General features: G+C 40.2%; 1 protein-coding gene across 2 annotated transcripts in view; it reads right to left on the bottom strand.

The window, feature by feature from the left end:
* Positions 1-25966, bottom strand: part of LOC126284245 (uncharacterized) — a 181756-nt gene that overhangs the window by 46935 nt on the left and 108855 nt on the right. For both annotated transcript variants that reach the window (XM_049983041.1, XM_049983042.1), the window contains one exon: positions 1155-1273. In XM_049983041.1, the coding sequence (XP_049838998.1) occupies positions 1165-1273 (109 nt within the window). In that variant the 3' untranslated portion in view covers positions 1155-1164. The remainder of the gene's footprint in view (positions 1-1154; positions 1274-25966) is intronic.

The following is a 25966-nucleotide window of genomic DNA, read 5'->3' as shown; positions in this document are numbered from 1 at the left end:
TGCAGTCACTGGGGAGGTGCACCTATTACTTCGGACGGAAGTAGAGCATGCAGAAGATAGCGACGCCACGAACTGTATTGAATTGTGTGTTCGACACAGGAGTAGGAATGTTCCAACCAACACTCTGTGGAGAACACGTGGGAAGGTCTAGGCTAGCAAAGCCAGAGTCCATGACCATTGGCGGTTGGAAGAAACTGGCGGCACTCGGTGAATTCCACTGCATGTTCTGACTGAAGGATTCCGAAGATTCTTGCGGCATGTCCACTACGACGGCAAGAGTGCTGGAGAGATGTTGCTGAAATCCGGGTGGTGGTGAGTGCTGAAAAGCCATTGTCTGTAGCTGAACAAAGGCCCTCGCCAAAGGCTGAACAAAGTCACATCATCTTTGCTTTTAGGTATGTGTGTGTGTTTGTGTGTTTTGTTCTAGTGCCTGTCTGCCGGCGTTTTCCCGCTTGGTAAGTCTTGGAATATTTGTTTTTAATATACATCTTTGCTTTTAGATAGATATATAATAAAGTGTAAATTTAATTAGGAAATGTTATTAGTAAAAATCTAAAAAAATTCCTTAACCACTTTACTTCACATCTTTATGGGACATCCTCATAAACATTCATATCCACATAGACTTTGTATTTTTTAAAAGAAAAATGTACAGGTTTTCTGTTAAAGCCAAATGCAAGATAGAAAAGGCTGTGCTGTGGATTTGTTTTCTATCAATAGTAGGCCATTTAAACGATTAGAAAAATAGTTTCTCTCACACAAATTCTTTCTCATTGTATATATTTTTAAACAAAAATTGTATACAGAATAATGTGATACAAAAAAAAGTGGAAAACTTGTATTTATGGTTTATCAACTTTTGATTAGATTACTACTATGGAATCTGAATTTGCAATAACAACAAAGAAGCCTGTAGATCAGAGGCAGAGAGAGAGAGGCAGGCATTAATGGACAGTGAAGAGAGAGGGGAACTGGACATACATCTAATTTCCATATGTATTTAATAATTGTAAAGCATTGCCAGGTTCACTTGTAATAAATTAAAAATTAACATTTATGTTAACAACTGAAGAGCAGTGCAGATGTAATATTATATTGATTTCAGGATAATTCAAGCAGAGACCAGTTTTTACTGCTTGAATCATTTTGCTCACCTGATAAAGATCACTTCTTCTTTCTTCCCTTACAACGCTTAGGAATATAGAAATTAATGGGAGGACCTGCTTCTTCTTTCACATACTGTGTCTCACGTGATAATGTGTCAGTCAGTGGTCTGCAATAGAAGTGGTGATTTTGTTATATTATTCCAGCAATAATTTGCATATTTTTAATTAATGTAATTAGTTTTTATGATCATATTTTTCCTTTCAGTAGTTACTCTGCTTCTGAAACTTTATTGTGTTGCATTATCCTAATGGCATCACATAACATTCAGAAAATGGTTTCACACAAAAAACTTTTTTTACATGCTTTTTCTTTTATGGAGCACTTTGCTTCAGACTAATTTCCATATGACAGGACAAATGTTTCTCAAATTTTTGTAATTGGAATATGAAATGTAATAGCTGAATTTGATGAACAATAACTTCAAGCATCTACATCTACATCTACATCTACATCCATACTCCACAAGCCACCTGACAGTGTGTGGCGGAGGGTAACTTGAGTACCTCTATCGGTTCTCCCTTCTATTCCAGTCTCGTATTGTTCGTGGAAAGAAGGATTTTCGGTATGCTTCTGTGTGGTCTCTAATCTCTCTGATTTTATCCTCATGGTCTCTTTGCGCGATATACGTAGGAGGGAGCAATATACTGCTTGACTCAACAGTGAAGGTATGTTCTCGAAACTTTAACAAAAGCCCGTACCGAGCTACTGAGCGTCTCTCCTGCAGAGTCTTCCACTGGAGTTTATCTATCATCTCTGAAATGCTTTTGCGATTACTAAATGACCCTGTAACGAAGTGCGCTGCTCTCCGTTGGATCTTCTCTATCTCTTCTATCAACCCTATCTGGTACGGATTCCACACTGTTGAGCAGCATTCAAGCAGTGGGTGAACAAGCGTACTGTAACCTACTTCCTTTGTTTTCAGATTGCATTTCCTTAGGATTCTTCCAATGAATCTCTGTCTGCCATCTGCTTTACCGACGATCAACTTTATATAAACATTCCATTTTAAATCACTCCTAATGCGTACTCCCAGATAATTTATGGAATTAACTGCTCCCAGTTGCTGACCTGCTATTTTGTAGCTAAATGATAAGGGATCTATCTTTCTATGTATTCGCAGCACATTACACTTGTCTACATTGAGATTCAATTGCCATTCCCTGCACCATGCATCAATTCGCTGCAGATCCTCCTGCATTTCAGTACAATTTTTCATTGTTGCTACCTCTTGATACACCACAGCATCATCTGCAAAAAGCCTCAGTGAACTTCCGATGTCATCCACCATGTCATTTATGTATATTGTGAATAGCAACGGTCCTATGACACTCCCCTGTGGCACACCTGAAATCACTCTTACTTCGGAAGACTTCTCTCCATTGAGAATGACATGCTGCGTTCTGTTATCTAGGAACTCCTCAATCCAATCACACAGTTGGTCTGATAGTCCGTATGCTCTTACTTTGTTCATTAAATGACTGTGGGGAACTGTGTCAAACGCCTTGCGGAAGTCGAGAAACACGGCATCTACCTGTGAACCCGTGTCTATGGCCCTCTGAGTCTCGTGGACGAATAGCGCGAGCTGGGTTTCACATGACCGTCTTTTTTGAAACCCATGCTGATTCCTGCCAAGTAGACTTCTAGTCTCCAGAAAAGTCATTATACTCAAACGTGATACGTGTTCCAAAATTCTACAACTGATCGACATTAGAGATATAGGTCTATAGTTCTGCACATCTGTTCGACGTCCCTTCTTGAAAACGGGGATGACCTGTACCCTTTTCCAATCCTTTGGAACGCTTCACTCTTGTAGAGACCTATGGTACACCGCTGCAAGAATGGGGCAAGTTCCTTCGCGTACTCTGTGTAAAATCGAACTGGTATCCCATCAGGTCCATGCAGCCTTCCCTCTTTTGAGCGATTTTAATTGTTTCTCTATCCCTCTGTCGTCTATTTCGATATCTACCATTTTGTATGACAATCTAGAGAAGGAACCACAGTGCAGTCTTCCTCTGTGAAACAGCTGGTATCCCATCAGGTCCAGCAGCCTTCCCTCTTTTGAGCGATTTTAATTGTTTCTCTATCCCTCTGTCGTTTATTTCGATATCTACCATTTTGTACGACAATCTAGAGAAGGAACCACAGTGCAGTCTTCCTCTGTGAAACAGCTTTGGAAGAAGACATTTAGTATTTCGGCCTTTAGTCTGTCAACCTCAGATATATTTCAACTAAATCCTAGAGCATATAGAGTAACAAATGTATAACATTCTGAAAGCTACATACACTCCTGGAAATGGAAAAAAGAACACATTGACACCGGTGTGTCAGACCCACCATACTTGCTCCGGACACTGCGAGAGGGCTGTACAAGCAATGATCACACGCACGGCACAGCGGACACACCAGGAACCACGGTGTTGGCCGTCGAATGGCGCTAGCTGCGCAGGATTTGTACACCGCCGCCGTCAGTGTCAGCCAGTTTGCCGTGGCATACGGAGCTCCATCGCAGTCTTTAACACTGGTAGCATGCCGCGACAGCGTGGACGTGAACTGTATGTGCAGTTGACGGACTTCGAGCGAGGGCGTATAGTGGGCATGCGGGAGGCCGGGTGGACGTACTGCCAAATTGCTCAACACGTGGGGCGTGAGGTCTCCACAGTACATCGATGTTATCGCCAGTGGTCGGCGGAAGGTGCACGTGCCCGTCGACCTGGGACCGGACCGTAGCGATGCACGGATGCACGCCAAGACCGTAGGATCCTACCCAGTGCTGTAGGGGACCGCACCGCCACTTCCCAGCAAATTAGGGACACTGTTGCTCCTGGGGTATCGGCGAGGACCATTCGCAACCTTCTCCATGAAGCTGGGCTATGGTCCCGCACACCGTTAGGCCATCTTCCGCTCACGCCCCAACATCGTGCAGCCCGCCTCCAGTGGTGTTGCGACAGGTGTGAATGGAGGGACGAATGGAGACGTGTCGTCTTCAGCGATGAGAGTCGCTTCTGCCTTGGTGCCAATGATGGTCGTATGCGTGTTTGGCGCCGTGCAGGTGAGCGCCACAATCAGGACTGCATACGACCGAGGCACACAGGGCCAACACCCGGCATCATGGTGTGGGGAGTGATCTCCTACACTGGCCGTACACCTCTGGTGATCGTCGAGGGGACACTGAATAGTGCACGGTACATCCAAACCGTCATCGAACCCATCGTTCTACCATTCCTAGACCGGCAAGGGAACTTGCTGTTCCAACAGGACAATGCACGTCTGCATGTATCCCGTGCCACCCAACGTGCTCTAGAAGGTGTAAGTCAACTACCCTGACCAGCAAGATCTCCGGATCTGTCCCCCATTGAGCATGTTTGGGACTGCATGAAGCGTCGTCTCACGCGGTCTGCACGTCCAGCGCGAACGCTGGTCCAACTGAGGCGCCAGGTGGAAATGGCATGGCAAGCCGTTCCACAGGAGTACATCCAGCATCTCTATGATCGTCTCCATGGGAGAATAGCAGCCTGCATTGCTGCGAAAGGTGGATATACACTGTACTAGTGCCAACATTGTGCATGCTATGTTGCCTGTGTCTATGTGCCTGTGGTTCTGTCAGTGTGATCATGTGATGTATCTGAACCCAGGAATGTGTCAATAAAGTTTCCCCTTCCTGGGACAATGAATTCACGGTGCTCTTATTTCAATTTCCAGGAGTGTACATCCAAACTTCTGTTTGCAGAAAAACCCCTTGCTCACTACATTCTGGTCTACATGCATACTCCACAAACCACAATATGGTAGATGGTGGAAGCTACCTTGTACCACTACTAGTCCTTTCCTTTCCTGTTCTGCTCACAAATACTGTGAGGGAATAATGACTATCTACTAGCCTTCACACAATCTCTAATTTTTCTTATCCAATCTTTGTGATCCTTACAAAAAATGCATTTTTGCAGCAGCAGAATCTTTTACAATCAGCTTCAAATGGCAGTTGCATGAGTGATGCTTTCTATCTCAGGGAAATTTATTATATTTGAACCGAAAATATGTTCAAGACTTGTGCTGCCCATTGATGTTATGGAGATTAGTCTGTAATTTTGTGGGTCCATTCTTTTGCCTTTCTTATGCACAGGAGATACCAGCTTTTTTGAAATTCTTGGAACTTTGCACTGAGTGAGAGATTCACAATAAATGCAAGCTACGGAAGGGGCCAATGCCATAGAATACTCTTTGTAAAATCAAATTGGAATTCCTTTCAGATCTGGTGAGCTAATCAGCAAACAGCCACATATTGCTGCTCATCATCCTGTCCATCAGATCATTTGCATATACAGAGAATAACAGTGGCCCTATAACATTTCTCCAGTGCACTACTGACAATATCCTGCTCTCTGATGAACACTAGCTATCAAGGACAATTTACTGGGTTCCACTACTTAACAAGCCATTCACATTCCTACAGACATATCCCATATGCTTACACCTTCATTAACCGTCAGCAGTGAGGCACCACACAGAATGCTTTTTGGAAATCTAGGAAAATGGAATCTGCCTGTTGCTCTTCATCTGTGGTTTGCAGGATATCAGGCGAGAAAAGAGCAAGCAGAGTTTTGCACAAGCAATGCTCTCTAAAAGCATGCTGATTCATGGACAGAAACTATGAATATGTTCAAGAATTCTGCTGCAAATCAATTTTAAAGAAGTTAAATTGTAATTCTGCGGCTCCATTCTTTTACCCTTCTTAAATACAGAAGTCACCTGCACTTTTTTCCAGTGGCTTGAAACTTTGTGCTGGTCAAGAGATTTGTGATAAATGCAAGCTAAATTAAGGAGCTAATTCTGTAGAGTGCTCTTTGTATAACTGAATTGGGCTTTCATCCAGATCGGATGATATTTGTTTGCAAGTTTTTCAGTTGCTTTTCTATGCCAGGGCTGCCTATTGCTGCATCCTCCAACAGGAGTCAGTGTGATGGTGAATGATGCTATGTTTGCATGATTCTCCTGTGTGATGATTTCTTAAATGTGAAATTTCAAACTCCAGCTTCCCTTTTGCTATGTTCTATCGCCACACTAGATTCGTCAGTGAGTGACTGAATAAAGGCTTTTGACCCATTCATTGATTTTATGTAAGACCAGAATTTTCTCAGATTCTTAGCAAGATCTTTTGCTAAGCTATGATGGTGGTAGCAGCTGTATGCTTTGCACATAGATCTTTCTACATATGCATGAATCTCTACTAATCTTTGCCTGTCATTGTCTGTGCATTCCCTTTTGAACCAAGACTGCAACTGCCTTTGCTATCTCAGTTGTTGTTGTTGTTGTGGTCTTCAGTCCTGAGACTGGTTTGATGCAGCTCTCCATGCTACTCTATACTGTGCAAGCTTCTTCATCTCCCAGTACCTACTGCAGCCTACATCTTTCTGAATCTGCTTAGTGTATTCATCTCTTGGTCTCCCTTTACGATTTTTACCCTCCACACTGCCCTCCAGTACTAAATTGGTGATCCCCTGATGCCTCAGAACATGTCCTACCAACTGATCCCTTCTTCTAGTCAAGTTGTGCCACAAACTGCTCTTCTCCCCAATTCTGTTCAATACCTCCTCATTAGTTATGTGATCTACCAATCCAATATTCAGCATTCTTCTGTAGCACTACATTTTGAAAGCTTCTATTCTCTTCTTGTCTAAACTATTTATCGTCCATGTTTCACTTTGATACATGGCGACACTCCATACAAAAACTTTCAGAAAAAACTTCCTGACACTCAAATCAATACTTGATGTTAACAAATTTCTCTTCTTCAGAAATGCTTTCTTTGCCGTTGGTTGCTAAATCTCTGTCTTACCATTATGTACCTTCTGGTATCTCCAGGGTTCTTCCATATATACAACCTTCTTTCATGATTCTTGAACCAAGTGTTTGCCATGATTAAGTTATGCTCTGTGTAAAATTCTACCAGGTGGCTTCCTCTTTCATTTCTTAGCCCTAATCCATATTCTACTATGTTTCCTTCTCTTCCTTTTCCTACTGTTGAATTCCAGTCACCCATGACTATTAAATTTTTGTCTCCCTTCACTACCTGAATAATTTCTTTTATCTCATGTTATCATACATTTCATCAATTTCTTCACCGTCTGCAGAGCTAGTTCGCATATAAACTTGTACTACTGTAGTAGGCGTGGACTTTGTGTCTATCTTGGCCACAATAATGTGTTCACTATGCTGTTTGTAGTAGCTTACCCGCACTCCTATTTTTTTATTCCTTATTAAACCTACTTCTGCATTACCCCTACTATCTCAGTATTTTTCGAATTTCGTTGTTAAATCATGGTGGATCTTCTCCAGTCTTAATCTATTTACTAGGCACACAGTTCTCCAGACCAAGATTTACAATCTGTTTAAACTTTGTCCGTAATTCCTCTAAGTCCATCTTACTGGAACTAAGTAATGTCAGTTCACTATCTAAGTGAGATGCTGAAAACTGTTCATCTGCTTTTTCTAGCAAAAACACTCTTCTAGACTTTTTGATTGATTTATTAACTTTAGTAAATATCATTGCTATGATGACTCATTATCACTACCCCCCTGTCTCCACACTGACACTGCTATTAAGGTTATGTGTGTTTATATCTGCAAGGTCTAAAATACTTCCATTGAAAGTGGGATCTCATACTAGCTGCTCAAAACAGTTCTTAGAAAATGAGTTCAAAAATATTTCATAAGAATGGCTGCTCATATTCCCTGCAATGAACCTGCACATGTCCCAGTCTATATATGGTTTTTCAAAGTCTGGGTATTTCTGCACTATTGAGTGTAGACTTTCTTCAAATGGTGTAAAACTGTCATGGTAGAATCAGGTAGCTGGTAAAAACATCCAAAAATTTACTCGATTTCATCTAGACTTGTCATACATATCACTATCCCTCTCAAATTCGGTCTTAATAGAGGCAATTTTTTTTGTTAACTGCATTTAATGCTCCCCATCCTATGGAATATAATCTGTCTTTCCAATAGGTGTTCCATTACTCAATAAATTTTTCGGAGCTTTCTAATTTGGGTTTCAACCTGCTCTTGTTTCTGAAAATAATCTGAGTGTGACAAATTTTCTGGAAGGCAGTTAAATTGGGAAACTTTGTTATGAATACTTTAACAATTTACTGATAAAATTTTCACAGTTGAAAAATCTTTACTCTGAACCTGGTTTTATTTCACTATCTGAAACTACTGCCTAGCCTAAAAAACACCCATTCATAAGTATTCTGGTGCCCAAGTAGTAGCAGCTTCTTTTGTGTAGTGCACTCCTGATTTATCAAGGGAAGTTCTACAACTCTCCACCAAGTAACACAGGTCCAGAAATCTTCACCCAAGACCATCACAGAGTTGGTAAAACCTTCAGCTGCGACCCTCCACACAGATGTATACCAAAGGACCCCAACTACTATGGGAACAATGCTGCAGATAGTGAGCTCTGCTTGCACTCAGAGTGCAAGGCCAGCAGTTTTCACCACTCTCACCAACTACCTGTATGAACTGAGGATGACCTCAGAACCCAAGCAATAGCCATCACTACTGCTGATGTGAGCCATAGTTTGCAGTCAACTGCACTCTGCATGCTTGATAGCTGCATGCAAGGCCATCTCTTTATCCTGAATGAGGCTCCCCAGGAGACATACTGCGTGCACATTGGCTTTCTTTCTGGCCCTGAATGCTACTTCTCCAAGGGGCTCCATAACATGCCTAATACTGAAGCTTCCAATAACTAGCAAATCCCACCCCCTGTGTTCCTGCTCAGACCCTGGTGAAGGAGTGACACCTGTCCACTCATAGGGTGAACAGGCAAGGGCAGACAGCCAGCCTGAACATTGACCCTCCACCTCAAGCAATGTGAATGATTTACTGCCTGCACACTCATCTTGCAGTGAGATGGACCCACTGCACTGTGTACACACAAAGGTGCATTGGAAGTGGAGCCTGTGGATGAAACAATCAACAGCCTGAGGTCTTCCACATAATAAGCAAGATTCTCTCTGCCACCACTAAATCCTGGGGCAGCAGCCGAAAAATGGCTGACCATAGCCAAACACACCATTAGCTATTCACAGCTGTTTGTGAAATGTGGCAAGCTCCTCCTTGTCAGCAAACAGCATGCACACATCCTACCCATCTCAGAATGACTAACTCAAGAAATAAATTATAAAAGCACACAGAGGAATTTAAATGTGCAATTTGTTGTCTTCCTGACATGTCACTAATGGAGGCTGACACCTTTCTGAGTTGTGTAGCTGGCCACTCAAAACAAGACAATTGTGCTGCAGACTGCCTGAATCTACACTTTACAGTTACAAAAATGCAAGGTCATATCTCGTAAATAGAAAAACATACAGCATGTAAAAAGGAATTACACTACAAAGGACCCAGAAGAAGCTAAATACATAACTAGCTGCTCTGCTAGTGCATACAAGACAACAGCTGGGAGCAGATCGACTGACTGGCTGACTGATTAGGTTGAAACAAACAGTTTAGCTCTTCGAAACAAACAAACGAATGACAACTGTGGTACAGCCTGCCTGAATGTACACTTTATGGTTACTAATATGTGAGATTACATTTCTTCAACACTAAAACTCTTACATAATTTAACATTTAACCTATAAAGGAACACAGAAGAATCTAAATGCATAACTTGTTGTTCTGATGCTTCATCACAGGTGACAACTGTAAACCAGACTCACTAACTAACTAGGCTAAAGCTACATCACTGTCAGCATAAATATCAATACAAAGAACAATCATATAACAATAGAAATTCCACCTTGGAATCTCACAGCAAAATATAGTGAGGCCTATGATCTTCCTCAGTTTTCGTTAATCACATGAACACTAATTATTACACTTTCAGTCGTACATTACAGGAGAAAGAGTGCTGTTCAAGCACTTCAAGATGCTGAGCTCCTGTCTGATGAAGCACTGAAACAAATGGTAATAACAAATAAATATGAGGATTGCAACTGACTAAACAGTGAAGCAGAGCCACATGTAAAAGTTTAGAAAATTTTACAAACCTTTAGTTTTTTCCTAGTTTCAGTACTCATACAAATTATATCCCAACATATACAGCAAAACTGACTGTTTATAAGTGGTTGTTCATGCAAATGTCATGGAAAGGGAAATTACTGTTGCAATTTGGGGGAGGGGAATTAGGATGATGCAGGAGACAAGGAGGGGCTAAGGAAATAAAAGGAGGGAATAAGCGGGTGGCAGATGGGTCTAAAAGAAGTGCAGAATAATAATTATGCATGATAAACATCACAAAATAAAGTCACTGTAGTTTTTTGTGAGTTTGGGGGGGGGGGGGGAGGGGGTTATTTAGTGAAGAACTGAATACATTGTAAAGACTATGGAGAAATGGAGTTGGAAGTTACAAAAGAGAAAAGTGTGAAGGTAAGGGAGTGGAAAGGAGGCAGCTAGACATGGTAACTGATGGCGAAATTTCATGCCACAAGGGTTGCAAGAAGCAATTTCAGCACCAAGGAGCTTGACTTTATGGTTAGTCACAGTTTGGTGAAGAACTTTCATATGAGTAGACAGCTAGTAATTTGTTATGCTTGCATAGAATGGTGTATAGTAATTGAAGCATATCTGATATATGATGTTGCTGCTTTAAAATGTGAAACTACCTATAATTCCATACAAATTCCAGTAGGAGTTGGTGAGAGGTTGAATCTATATCTACATTTAGACCCTATAAACCAATGTGAAGTGGATGATAGAGAGTACTTCTCATGGCACCACTTCTTCTTGTTTGATACACATGTGGCACGTGGGAAGAAAGATAGATTACATGTGTTTGAACAGTCAATTCGCTGGAAAAATTTTAAAATTCACATTAGATTACATGTGTCTGTGCATGCTGTAATTAGTCTAATCTTGTTTTTGGAGTCCATTTCAAACCTAGTTTGTGAAACTTTGTAAGTAGGCTTTCTTGGGATTGTTGCATCAGTTTTGAAGTATCTGTCATATCAAGTTTTTCTGTGATGCTCTCCCATGTGTTGAACAAATCTGTGACAATTCATTTGGCCCTTCTTTGTAAAAGTTCAGTATCACCTGTTAGCCCCAGTTGGCGCAAGTTCCATCCACCTGAGCAATTTTTAGAGTGAGTTGCGTGAATGGTTTGTAAGCAATTTCCTTTTTAGATTAATTAAATTTCCTTTTTAGATTAATAGCATTTTCCTAATAAATCAGCAGTGAATCACAGTCTGGCACCTGCTCAACTTACACATTGTTACACCTATGTGACAGTATTAGTAAACAGGTCTTGTGGCTCAAACATGCACAGAAGAATGACATATGGTGTGCTTCATTATGAGCAAGAATGAGATTAGGTTAGGTATAACTTTTGTTCAATAGATCAATAGTGAGGAGATCATAAGTAACTTGAACATATCATGATACATTAGGATACTGTGTATACTGTGTTACTAAATATGCGAGATGAGGGTAGGATTTGTGTAGAATATCACGCATTGCAGGATGTGACAAGTCATAGTTGAAAATTTAGTAAAGTAGGTGACTTCAAGGATAATATTGGGTGATGAAGGTAGTACTGGTTGGCAGCTGGTTCACAGCTGTGTCATATGAAGAACTCTGTTTTTGGACTATCTGAAAAAAGATATTGTTTGTTTTTAAAAGTTCTAACATGGTTCTCAGCATGTTTTAAAATCTCCTGCCACCCACTACAGGTGAAGATGACCATGATGCAGGGAGGTAATTTTTGCTGTGGAATGGATGACACCCATTGGAATTGAGTTGGAGCAGGTGACTGGTGAATTTTGCACTGGAAATTGTTTTTGTGGGACCATCAGAGAAGTGTTGATCAAAATCCCAGAAGTTAGCACATTGAGATCAGAAAGACCAGGAGAAATAGGTTAGGTACAGATGTTTATGTTGTGGGGGAATGAACAGGGTCTGTCCTTGCTGCTGGTCTAGAATCTGATCATATTGTAGTGCCACAGTCTACGTGTTAGCAGAAAAGTAATAAGAAATGGAAAGTTATAGAGCAGAAGGACTGCATTAGCTGCAATGAGCTTGAAGCTCCCCATTTGGTACCTGTTGGACTGTAAAACAGACAGGCAAGTGGGTTGCATAAAGGAGGCAGCAGACTGCAGACAAAAATGACACAGCTCAGCAATAGCCACCACAATGAATGAGGTAATGTCACCACAACAGGTCTGGGCTCAATCATGAATGACATGACTAGCCATGAGTTTTGGGGACTCATCATCCAGTCATCTGTATTGTTGATGAGTTCTGCAGCTCCATCATGATACTGAGGCTCTGCCAAGCTACAGGGCACTGGAGTGTCACCAGAAGCAGCCATGGTTTGAGTCCAGGCTGCACTTACTGCCTTCAGCACTAAATTCCTGGCGGGACTTAGTGGCCCTCTATTGCCAGCCTGCCACTATTGCCTGCTGCCACCAGTACTGATTTCCAAGGAGGACTCAGTGCCACAGTACCAACCAATGTCGGACTCCTGCTCAGGGACAAGGTGTCAAATCCCAAGCAGAGCAGTCTCCATGTCCCTTTGTGGTGAACATATATGGGCCAAAGGGGGCCATCCAGAGGGGCCACTAGGAAGCTGCTGGCTGTCCATGGGCCTTCCATCAACATTTACAGATGCCAAAACAGCATTTAAAGTGGGAAAGGTGACCTATAAATCATCTATGGCTAGGGTAAATGAGGAGAAATGTGTTTGCTTCACTGAGCTACAAAGCAATATGTACTGAAGCTAATAAATGCACTGTTTTTTGTCAATTGTGTTTGTACTGGGGCATTTTGTCCCCACAACTGACCTCTCTAGTTCCCTGGTAGTCATATCCAGACACCCTCCAGGGTTGTGTCATGGATGGCAACATTGGAAGCCTGCAGTATTGTCATCAGGGGAATGTCATTCGGTGGGAGTGGGACTCTCCCCCCCCCCCCCCCCCCCCACTCTTTTTTGTAGGTGACAGTAATGGGGTCAGGGGTTGCAGTTTTGTTAAATTTACTTTTGTGTAACTGAAGGAACTGGTAGAGTTATCACATAAAGGGAATGTTAGGGATGCATGGGTAGTGCCTGTTCATTGTACACAGTGTATTTTGCTTGGGAATTCTGCCACTTGTGTCAAAACAGTAGTGGTAATTTGTTGCACTTATAATGATTTTGGACATACAGCCAGATAGTGTAGAGAATCCAGAATGCTCATAATTAGACAGAGGAGGTAGGTAAATTATAATTTCTCCCTTTTCTGTAAGTGTGTCTGAGGATGTGTTAGCATTCTTGAGGGCTCTCAGATCATCAGCTGTCTTAAGGGGGTGGTCAGACCATCAATTATTGCAGATTGCTAGATTCTATTTGGTGGATGAAGCAAAGTCATTCATGCGTTGTACAGAAGCATTGCGCAACACAAGTACTTTTGAGCAGCTTTGACAAGGACCACAGTGGAGATACAGGAAACAAAATAGTGCACTTTTTTGTGAACATTGGGTGTGTTGTCTAAGAAGTTGTCCCAACTAAGGATTTTTATGCTGCACTGAGACTAGCATTTGAGTAGGAAGAGACTGATTTATTATGGATTACGAGATCAAAGATATGTGTTCGCTTCTAACATAAAATGTTTTATTTTTGGTTGTATGGGGATGTGCGGAGGCAATGTCATCAACTGTGGAAGGAATATGGGGAATGTCATGTATTATGGGCAAATTAGTGGAGGTAGTAGTATGGATCATAGATGACAATACAGGGTTAATAGCAGAGATGGTCTGGGGGTAAAAGTGGTCTGTTAAGCTAAAGAGGTAACCACAGAGCCACCATCGGGAGTAACTAGCAAAACTAAAGAATGCAGAGGCAGAATGTGCCATAATAGATGTGCCTCATGACAGGCAGTATACAATTTTGTTGGAAACAGGGGTGTATGTGTCTATTGCCTCAAGAGAGAGGTAATAGGTTGGATGCTCTGGAACCTGCCATGTTACAGGTTGTGTGGAGTAGAGGATAGTAATTTATTACCATTGGGGTCAGTGTTGGTGAATTTTTTGTTGGGAACAGCTAAGTTTAAACAGTGTGTGGAAGTGGTGTCTCATATAAGCAAGGGCTGCAGCATGATCCTAGGGCTAGACTTTCTGCATCAACATCATTTCATAATTGACGTCAAAAATGCATAGTGGAACTTAGTGGGAAACATTCTGGCTCAAAGAAAGTGTTGTCAATGTTGACCTGCTGTGAGGCATGTCATTGTACTGGGCAGTCCAACTGAATTGCAAACAATGACATTAAGGCTTAATTCATGTGATTGTGTGTCTAGTAGCACTAGGTAGTTGCTATCATAAATGTGCACCCAGACTTATTATGTGTAGTGGAAATGATACAAGGTGATGAAGATTTTGATGCAGCTTGCTGTTAGAGAGATGAAGTATTGTGTGTGTACAAGAGAGGGATGGAAGTAGAGTAGTATCCTTCAACATAGATAATTGTAGTGCTGAAGAAATTAAGTTAGTGAAAGGAACATTGCTGGCCACGTTAGAAATTCAGGATGAAGAAGATCACAGCATAGGAGGTATGGGCCTTATGAAGGCACAGGATGCTGCTAGGACTACATTTCAAGAGAAGCTGAAGCATTTAAAAGGAACAGAGAGAGGGCAAATGGAGCAGTTATTAGGGGAATTCCAAGCTCTGTTGTTTCCACAAGGACGGTGGCCAACAACACCAGTAAGCCAGCACATGATTCTGGCAGGGAATGAAGCATCACTATAATACCTTGATCATTGTAATCATTCTTGGAGGTTTTTACAAATCAACAATTGGCTAATGGGATAATTGAGGAAAGCAGTTGCCTCTGGGGAGTGCGAATGGTAATGATGCCCAAGAAGTACTGAGGGCTGATAGAAGTACTACTTCTGTTGCGACTATCAACATTCAAATAGCAAAACTGTAACTAATTCCTACCTGGTTCTGAATATCACTGAAACAATACATAATCTTGGACAGTGCCAGTACTTCTCTTAGAAGGATTTGTGAATTGGATACCATTAGTTAGAAGTTGCTCTGGAGAACTGACCAAAGACTGTGTTTTCAGCATCATGGGAACATTATCAATACAGAAGAATACATTTTGGATTGAAAAATGTACCAGTAACATTTCAATAGCTGTTGGACAGGGTACTAAGAGGATTAAAACCACATCAGTGTTTTGTGTATTTTGATGACATAATTGTCTTTTCACAGACTTTACAGGAACATAGGTAGCAATAAACTGAAATGTTTAAGATGATATGGACAGCTCATTTAATAATGAATAAAGAAAAATATCATTTTGCAATGGGTGAGGTAAATTATATAGGCCATGTCAACAGAAAGGATTGTGTAAGTACTGATTCGAGATTCATATGTGCAGTGGAGGATTTTCAAGTAACTCAAAAAACTAAGGAGTTGCAATCTCTTCTCAGTCTCATAAATTATTATAGGACATTTTTGGGGGAATGTGTGGATGTAGCATGATCATGTCCACAGTTGTTAAGAAAGGGTGTCAAGTTTGCATCGCCAGGAGAATGCCAGGGAATATTTTTAGAGTTGAAAAGGGTATTTAATGTTGAGTCTGGTGCCAGTTTTCCCAGACTTTCAAAAGGAATTTATATTATCAAGTGATGTGTCCAATCATGCTCTATGGTGTTACTTAAGTCAGGAAATCAATGGTCAGGAACATCCAGCTGCATCTGCATTGAAACAGTTAAACAGGGCAGAAATGCTGAGCTCAATATATGGAATAATATATTTTCAGTGTTACTTATATGGTAGGAAATTCAAAATGGTTACAGACTGTGTATTAAAATGGTTATTAGGTTTGAAAGACCCAGTACATTGATGAAATTGGCTTTCAAGCTCAGTGAATTGGAGTACGAAGTAATCCACAAACCAGGGAAGAGACACAGGAATCTGGATGGATTGAGTAGACAAATAGCAGTAATACAGATACTAGGTCAGGACCTTGAGGAATGGCAGACATCAAAGAGAAAGAATATAAGCAGTTTGGCAAACAACAACAGTTCAGCATGCCATGATGGTTTGTTGGGCACAGAGACAAAATTGGGTCCATGAATGGTAGTGTCAGCAAAGTTAAAGGAGGAGGTGCAAGTGAAATGCATGATTGTGTTGTCTGGCCATGGAAGTTGTGCAGCAGTGAATCAAAGGGTGGCAGAAAAATATTCTTGGAGGGGAAGGAAAAATGATGTCAAACAGTATGTGAGGAATTGTATTAAAATATGTGTGGCTTGCAGATTTGAATTGAAAATAACCGTTGCTGCAAAGATTGCCAGAGGCAACAAAACTATGTAGTTTTATTAGGGTAAGCGTTATAATCATTCAAATGAACATCACTAGGTAATCATTATGTACTAACCATAACAGATCATTTTTCACATTACATCAAGATGGTGCCGATGCTGGACCAGAAAGCAATTACAGTCACGCATGCATTAATTAATAATGGATGTGGAAGTTTGCAATAATAGAGACAATAGTTATGAACCAAGGGAAAAACTTTATGTCAGACCTAATTAAGGAGTTGTGTCAATTACTGAAAGTAAAAAATTTAAGAGCAGGTCCACTTCATCCTCAGACTAACAGAGTAACAGAGATAGTTCATCGGACAACTGGAAAAATGCTTAGTTATTATGTGTGCACACATCATTCAGACTTGGACTAGTATTTACCATTTGTAGTGAGTGTATGCAACTCCGAAGTACACAATAGCATAGGATTGTTGCCATTCGAGATTGTGTATTGGAAGAAAATTCCATTGCCATTTGACATGGTTAGGCAGAAGTGTTGAAGTGGAGAGTCAGTCCAAGAGTTTGCTAGAAAAGCAGAGGAAGTATGGAGCAAAGTACAATGAGCAAATACCAAAGTGCTGGGGAAACAGAAAGAAGCAGTGAAGCAAGTGATACGTTAGGTACTGAATTCCAGAGTAGGCCAATGGGTAAGGCTATCAAGACTGTATATGGCAAAGGGGAAAACCAAGAAATTTGTGATATGTTACCAGAACCCATATCAACTAATCAAGACTACATCACCAGTTAATGGAAAACTACAGTCAACAACAAGGCAAACAATTGTGCACATCAGGAATATGTGACTATTCAGAGGAGCTCCAGAAGTGATACCACAGGCAATTGGGCTAAAGTGGATGAAAGAAGCAGAGAACAGGAAGCAAAAGAATACACTATGGAGAGGCACCTCAGGTATTTCATCCTCAACATGCATTAAGGTGGAGGAAGTTATTGGGATGTATTATGTTTTATGATTTTTGAGATGTTTGTTTTTCTTGTGTGTAGCATAGGTTTTTCTGTGTGTGTTGTTTATGATACAACAGTGTGTTTGTTTGGGATAAAATTTAGTTGAATTGTGGTGGGTTGTGCTATTCACTGACAGCAGTGGGCTTCCACAGGGAGGAGAGGTAATGATGGTCCCTTTCCTCAGGTTGCTGGGTGGAGAAGGCAAGAAGAAGAAGAATGCTTATTTTGACAGTGCTGTACCTCTTTGCTGAGTGAGGAGTAGGGGTGATGGAGAATTATCACCTGAATGGTGGAACCTTATAGTCCAGGCAATGGGATTTAGTAATATCAAGTCACATGATCACTGAGTTCAGTATTTAAGGTTTGGGAGTTGCAGAATGAGGCCAGGGGACCCGAGGAGCTGCTTTCATGTATGCAGCAGTTATAAAGTAAAAACAGTGAATTTGGGGATGCCTCAAAACAGTGCAGGGTAAATGTACAATTAAGGAAACCAATGCAGAAAGTGATCCAAGTAGTACCACATGAACCCAGGAGGGTGAGAAGAGGATGAGTTGATGTTAATGCTAGGATACTGAAAACACTATTCAGAACAGCAGACATGAACATTGTAAGCAAATTAAATAGAACAACACAAGTCACAAGGGAGCTAGCAGAGTTGAATAAGGCAACAGTGGACTGGCGCACTACGCAAATCCTGAACCAGGAGGGTGTACCTATGCATGCATACATGCATGTACTTATAAATGCACTCTCAGGCAGCTAACTAAAAAAGTTATGGACTATGCTAGGAACTTGGCTACTACTCTGAATCATGATTAGGAAACAGGGCAAGCCTGGATGCAGGTACTAGACATGAAAGTAATGCTATCATGAATACTATAATCATTTGGGATACAAGGGTAGAACTAATGGGCTTACAGAAAGCCATTCTTCAGGCACTGCATGGAAGAAGCTATGTCCAGTCTCGTTGCCTCCTGAACAATGTTTAGGAGGAGTGAGGAAGGTTCAAAAGGAATTGCCACTAGAATTACAATTGGTAGTGGAACCAAATAGTCAGAACCTCCCATTGTCTTACCATATTGCAGCAGTAGATCTATTAATGTGTAACACATGACTGTACATAGCAATAAGGATACCACTAGCAGTGAAGCATGCAATGTTCAGTTGTTACATGGTGCATGCCTATCCAGTGAAGTTTATAGCAACTGGGAAATTTTTGCAAATAAGGAAAGAAGGAGTATTGTTAGTGAAAGAAGATGTGGATCAACATATGCTGATGTCTGAAGAAGAGCTTCAGCAATGCCAGAGCAATACAATCATCATATGCCCAATGCACGAAGTTACAACCAGGAGCTGAACATGTATTATGAAGTTGTTCTTAGGTATGGCCAAGGGGGTTCAAATCAGAAAAAGCTTAGGGATAGTCAAGGGGGTCCAAGTCAGAAAAAGATAACTGAGTCTAAACCATATTCCCAGAGGTCAGGACTATATTAGCTGTACTTGGTATATGACAATGAAGTGACAGCTGCCAGTTGCTACACGCAGAAAAAATTCATGGGAGTGGTACATTTAGAATTTAAGGGTAATAGGTTGCTAATTAATGGGACTAAGTGTGGAACCCATATTCCATTTGGCAGTCACCATCACAGGAGCTACTCTGTTGACGTGGCAAAACACAGTTTTTCTGGCCAGACAAATCCTAGGAAATGTCATCCACGTAGAAACCTACATTCCTTAGTGACACCTGGGAACTGAGCCTGGATGATTCTTTCAGTCAGATGATAGCTGCACAAGAGGGGAACGTTATGACCAAGCAGTCATGCAGCCTGTGAAACAGAATTGGAATAAAAGATGTAGTGACAGTGTACTTGAGTGTCACATTTCCAAGCACCATAATGATTCTGATCTTGCTTTGCCTAGCCTTTAAGTATCTGAGACAAGTCAGACAGAGATGAGATCCAGGGATGAATGGGTTCAATTAGATTGGATTCTCTGAGCTAGGGATGGAGAATAGATGTTTCAGTTCAGTTGTAACATAATAACTGCATAGTGTTTAGGAGGAACCAACTTCATAGTAGAACTACTAGCTTATAAATTAGGAGATTTCAGTAGAGAACTGGAACAAAGTAAGACCCAAGGGACTGAGTCTTCTCTTTGGAGGAGGGCAAAGCAATGTCATGGTCTGAATTTTAGTGGAAAAGTAATAAGAAGTGATATGTTATTCATGAGAAGGATTGCATTAGTTGCCATGGGCTGGAAGCCACACATGTGGCGACTTTCAGGACAGTATAAACATACAGGGAAGCAGATAGTTTAGCGAAGGCGGCTCCCTACTTCAGAAAATGGCATAGCACAACAATGGCTACTGCAATGGGTGAGGCAATGTTACCACGTCAGGGCTGGTTGCTATTATGACTGATGTGATTAGTCACGCGTTGTAGGGAAACAGATGTGCTAGAGGGAGGTATAAATAGTGCTGTATTTTGAGGCAAGGATGATTCTTCATTGACTTGTCACCCGCCATCTTCTTCATGAAATGTAACAGCCTAATTGAAACCCATTTAAACACATAATTTTTAACCATAAACAGTAATTTCTAATATAGAGGTGTATGGAAATATGTACTTGTGGAAAAGTTATGAAGAAAATAATTATGGAATCTTAATTACACTAATGTGCAGACGTTCTGTAAATGAAAGGAACATTTTCCATGAAGGGAACCTCTTGCAATAAATAAAATATGAAAATTTATTATTGTAATTTTATAATTGAGGAGTTATACTCGAATAAAATAACAGATACAAACTAATATAGATATAGTCTAGGGGAGGATAGATTAGCTGATTTAACTGTAGGTCGTCTAAAGGGGGCCACTAGCAATCAAGGCAAAACCCCTGTGATCCGAAAGGGCATAGGGGCACCTTTTTTAGGTTGAACAAGATGTCCAGATAGGCAGCTCTTGAAGGTAAAAAAAAAATGGTTCGAATAAAGGTAGAGGAAACAGTTGTGTTAATATATTTCACTAAAATATCAGGGGATTAAGGAACAAAATAGACGAACTAATAATTTGTTTTGAGAATATTAAAAATACAACAGAAGTTGATGTACTGTGCCTGTCTGAACATCATATAACTACACAAATGGAAAATGTAAATATTAATGGGTATAAACTAGCAACTTATTATTGTAGAGACAATATGGAGAAAGGAGGAGCTGCCATTTATGTTAAGGGGGAACATTGTTTTAAAAACATAGAAACCGCAAAATTCTGTGTAGAACAACACATTAAAGTATGCGCTTGTGAGCTTAAATTGGACAGTGGTAAATTCATAATTGTGACTGTGTATAGGTCCTTACTTGGAAATTTTCAAATGTTTCTTAAAAACCTAGATCTCTTGCTGCGTTATCTGTCAGAAAAGGGTAAACACATTATCATTTGTGGAGATTTTAACGTAGATTTTCTTAAACACTCAAGCAAGAAGAACGACCTTGAACTATTACTTTGCTCTTACAATCTGACGTCAGTCATTGATTTTCCTACTTGTATTGTAGAAGACAGTAGCACCCTGATAGATAACATTTTCATAGACCAAGATAAATTAAAAGAAGTAAGCACATATCCTATTAAGAACGGGCTTTCTGATCACGATGCACAGCTACTTTCAATTCATGACTTTGCTCCATACAGTAATGTGAAAAAAACAAACAAAATAATACGCCCAATTAACCATCTAACAATTCAACAATTTAAGGATAGCTTGAAAAGGGTAGACTGGGAGGATGTTTATCGGGAACCTGATGCAAATGTTAAATTTAACTTATTCCATGATAAACTTGTGGGTATATTTGAAAACAGTTTTCCTAAGAAATTAGTGAATCATAATTCAAATAAACTTGATAAAAAACCATGGCTGACTAAAGGGATTAAAATTTCTTGTAGCCGGAAATGGGAACTATACTAAGACACTAGAATAAGTCGAGATGAAGAAAAGCTCAACCATTATAAGAAATATTGTAATATATTAAGGAAAGTTATAAAAAAATCCAGAAGTATGTGTATCAAGTCTGAGATTAGCACCTCTGATGACAAAGTTAAAACAATATGGAATATAGTTAAAAGGGAAACAGGGCAACCAAGGTCACAGGACAACAGTATTACTGTTAAGCACAATGAAAAGCTTATAAATGAAAAATCACAGGTTGAAAATATTTTTAATAATCATTTTATAAATGTAGTGGAAAATATAGTCCCCAGCTGCTCGCCAGATAGGGCAGAACTCTATATGAAAGAGGCATTCCCGGTGCAAACAAATGAAATTGAAATCCTACCCACCTCACCGTCTGAAATTAAGGAAATAATAAATTCACTTAAGAATAAAAACTCACATGGAACTGATGGTATCTCCAATAGAATACTAAAATCTTGTCCACACCTGATAAGTCGAGTTCTTAGCCACATATGTAATAGCTCATTGAATCAGGGAATAATTCCTGACAGATTGAAATATGCCATAGTTAAACCCTTGTATAAAAAAGGTGACAAGACAGACGTCAACAATTATCATCCTATTTCACTTCTGACATCCTTCTCAAAAGTGTTTGAAAAAGTAATGTACTCAAGAGTAACTTTACACATCAGTGGGAATAACGTTTTAACAAAATGTCAGTTCGGTTTTCAGAAAGGTGTTTCAACAGATAGTGCTATACATGCTTTCACTGATCAAATTTTAAATGCTCTGGATAGTAGAACATCACCAATTGGGATTTTCTGTGATCTCTCTAAGTCTTTTGATTGTGTGGATCATGAAATCCTCTTAGATAAGCTGAAGTACTATGGAATGAATGGTTCAGTACACAGATGGTTCACTTCATATTTAACTGGTAGAATGCAGAAGGTTGAAACAGTAAACCCACATAGTACACAAAGGGCATCAGATTATTCAGACTGGGGATGTATCAAGAATGGGGTACCACAGGGTTCTGTCTTGGGGCCTTTATTGTTTTTAATATATGTTAATGACGTGCCTAATTATATTCATGAAGATGCAAACTTGGTTCTCTTTGCAGATGACACAAGTATTGTAATCAAGCCTAAAAAGCAAGAATCAGCTGAGGAAAATGTAAATAATGTTTTTCAAAGAGGTATTAGGTGGTTTTCCGCAAATGGACTTTCATTGAACTTTGAAAAAACACTGTACATACAGTTCAGTGCGGGGAAGGCATAACACCGGAAATAAATATAGAGTGTGGGGGAAAATCTTTAACTAAAGCAGATTGTTCAAAATTTCTGGGTGTCTGTATTGATCAGAATTTAAACTGGAAGACACACATTGACAATCTACTGAAACGATTGAGCTCAGCTACCTATGCTATTAGTGTCATTGCAAATTTTGGAGACAAGCACATCAGTAAGTTAGCTAACCATGCATATTTTCATTCGTTGCTTTCTTACGGAATCATCTTTTGGGGCAATTCATCACTAAGAAAGAAGGTATTTATTGCACAAAAACGTGTTATCAGAATAATGTCTGGGGCTCATCCAAGATCATCTTGTAGACAATTATTTAAAGAATTAGGGATATTGCCAGTAGCTTCACAATATATATACAGCCTAATGAAATTTGTTGTTAGTAACCCAGATCACTTCAGAATTAATAGCACAGTCCACAGCTACAATACTAGAAGACAGGGTGACCTTCACTACCGTTCATTGAATTTGATATTGGCACAAAAGGGGGTGAATTATACTGCCACAAAGATTTTTGGTTAATTGCCAAACAATATCAAAAGTCTGACAGACAACCAATTGGCATTCAAAAGTAAGTTAAGGGAATTCCTGAATGACAACTCCTTCTACTCCATAGATGAATTTTTAGACATAGGCCAAAGAAATACAGTAAGCATTAACAATTGTACCGTATATAAGACTAACAATGATTATTTGGGATAAGTGAATCTTGTGTACTTTGACACGTTCCACATCATTACGAAAGAATCGTGTACATGATCCATGGAACAAGTAATATAACTAAACTAACTAAACTAACTGTACTTGCTGTTCTGGAGCAAACATAAGTTTAAATATGTATTTTCGGTTTTTATATGTTAATTTTCATTGTTACTTAGTTAAAAAATCACTTTAAACAATGCCGAGGATTGTTCAGGATTGTTAAGGAAGTATAAATAGTTACAGCCATATTGGCATAGCCATTCACTCTAGTTTCGGTTTTTGAGCAGTGAGCATGTAGCTGCTCCTTTTGTATTATAAGTGTTGTAAGCTAATGTAGTAATACTTTGATTTTGTTATGAAAGTATAATAGAAATGACGAAACTCAACACAAGATTAAACTAAATTAACTCTCCAGTAGTTAATTTACAGTGACTGTTAATGGATCCAGGATGACGACTGCGGCAGATTGTGAGTAACTATGAACATCCCCATTATTACGAGTAGTTAAGTCTGGTTTCATCCATATCATCACCAAGTTCTCCACCACCACTACAACGCCGGGGCCACACTGAGCTGTGGGATGATGCAGTACCGCCAGCAGCAGCCATGGGTTTGAGTTCAGGCTGCACCTACCACCTTCAGCACTAAGTTCCTTATAGGACTTAGTACCCAAGTTTTGCAAGCCTTCCACACTCACCTGCAGCCACTAGCACTGAGGTCTAAACGGGAACTAAGTGTGCTGCTGACATCACGGTTGTGGCCTATTAGGCTGCCAACTGTCCAGAGGACTTCTGTCAGCATTAGAGAGTACCAACACAGCATCCTGGGGGTGCCACTGCCCATGCATCGCCACCATCCAGGATCAGTGAGGACCGGCATTTTTTCCTCACTGATCTACAAAGCAATGTGAAATAAGCTAATAAAGACATTGTTTCTTGTCAACAGTGTTCATACCAAGCCACTTCAATTACACCACTTACACACCTCCAGCATTCAGCATGATCAGTGATTATGAACAAGGCAAGGATATGAATTCGTCTTCAAGCCTCATAAACTAGTTGGCATCGCATTATGTGAGCACCCCATCAATTATGCAGATCTGATGTAGGTTTGGCTTTCAAGGTGATATAACAGAGCACCACAATCTGTCTGTCCAGCAATATTTGGAAGGAAATGGATCCAGGTGGACATTAGCATTGACCTAAGGTTTCAGTAAGAACTTGGTCATGATGGACTTCTGTGATGAAATAATTGTGATATAATTTGTGTATGAAGGTGTCAGAGATACAGAATAGACCCTCAGCTAAACATCCACTACAGTTTATAACAAAAGGAAGAAATGTTAAAACGTCAGGTTTGCTTTTAAGGTAATGAATAACTGTTATTTCTACAACTGTGATGCTGATATTGCAGAAGGAAGATGAAACCATATTGGAGCTAAAGAATTCCAGGAAAATTACTAATCTTGATAGGGTGGAAGGATGGAGGGACACTGTTAGAAGAAAGTTAGAACTGGAAAAGACAGGGTTAAATGTAGGCCTTGAAATGTATGTGGTCAGTAAGGAGATGGGGAGAAAAGAGCTTTCACTTAAGCAATTGAGCAAAGAAAACCATGCTTCATCCTTCAATTTTAGCTTAAGATAGGCCTTTTGGTAGGACTGAATTTCTACAGGGATCAAGTACATAGGGTGACATCAATATTGGGAGTCTGGAAAGGGTTCTCAGGAGAAGAGCAATTATGGGGTACAAAGAAAGTTTTTGAGGATGGGCAGGGGGGGGGGGGGGCACATCAGGGTTGATTTGAAGATGTCATCATGACGGGAGACACGAACACAAACTTGTTGAGAGACACTCCTTCCACACTAAACCCAAAAAGACTGTTCAGCTGCAACAGCCTGAGCATTGTTCCATTACCACTCGTACACCACATGGTGCATAGTCACACCATTATAGATGTAATCACAACAAAAAAAGACCAAGTTCCAGGCCTCTCAGCACACAATGTAATATTCCTGCTCTACTCCTGTCAGATGGCTCACAGATGTTTCAAGGAAAATGGTGGTCACAGTGGTGGTCACAGTGCAGTCACAGGCACACTCATTGCTTTGTGTGCAGCAATATGAAGATGCCACTCTGTGAAAGAAACTCTTTAGCTTGGGTGTTGGAAATACAAAATCAGAAACTATTTTTAAGGTCTCATCTCGGCAGCAGTCAATCTTCATGCTGCATGGATCTATCACCCATAAGAATCCTTAGACTACGTAATTAAACATGACTCAAAACACTATACAGTAAAGATAACAAGAAAATCAATAATGAAAATCTCTTCTGAAGCAGCAGACTATGACAGTGTCAGTACAACCATAAGATCAAAAACAGGCATTCGTCTTGCAATTAAAAAACAGTTGGCATATTGCATTACCTGCTGTATCTAAATCCGTGTTCATGATCAATTTACTGAACATCTACATGGCTTCAAGTTATATGATGAATATCAGTTTGGCTTTTGTAAACACTATAGCCCAAATACTGCAT

The sequence above is a fragment of the Schistocerca gregaria genome, chromosome 8, assembly GCF_023897955.1.
Source record: "Schistocerca gregaria isolate iqSchGreg1 chromosome 8, iqSchGreg1.2, whole genome shotgun sequence".
Taxonomy (NCBI): Eukaryota; Metazoa; Arthropoda; class Insecta; order Orthoptera; family Acrididae; genus Schistocerca; species Schistocerca gregaria.
Note: the sequence above shows the minus strand (reverse complement) of the source record. Positions and strands in the feature narration are given on the sequence as shown.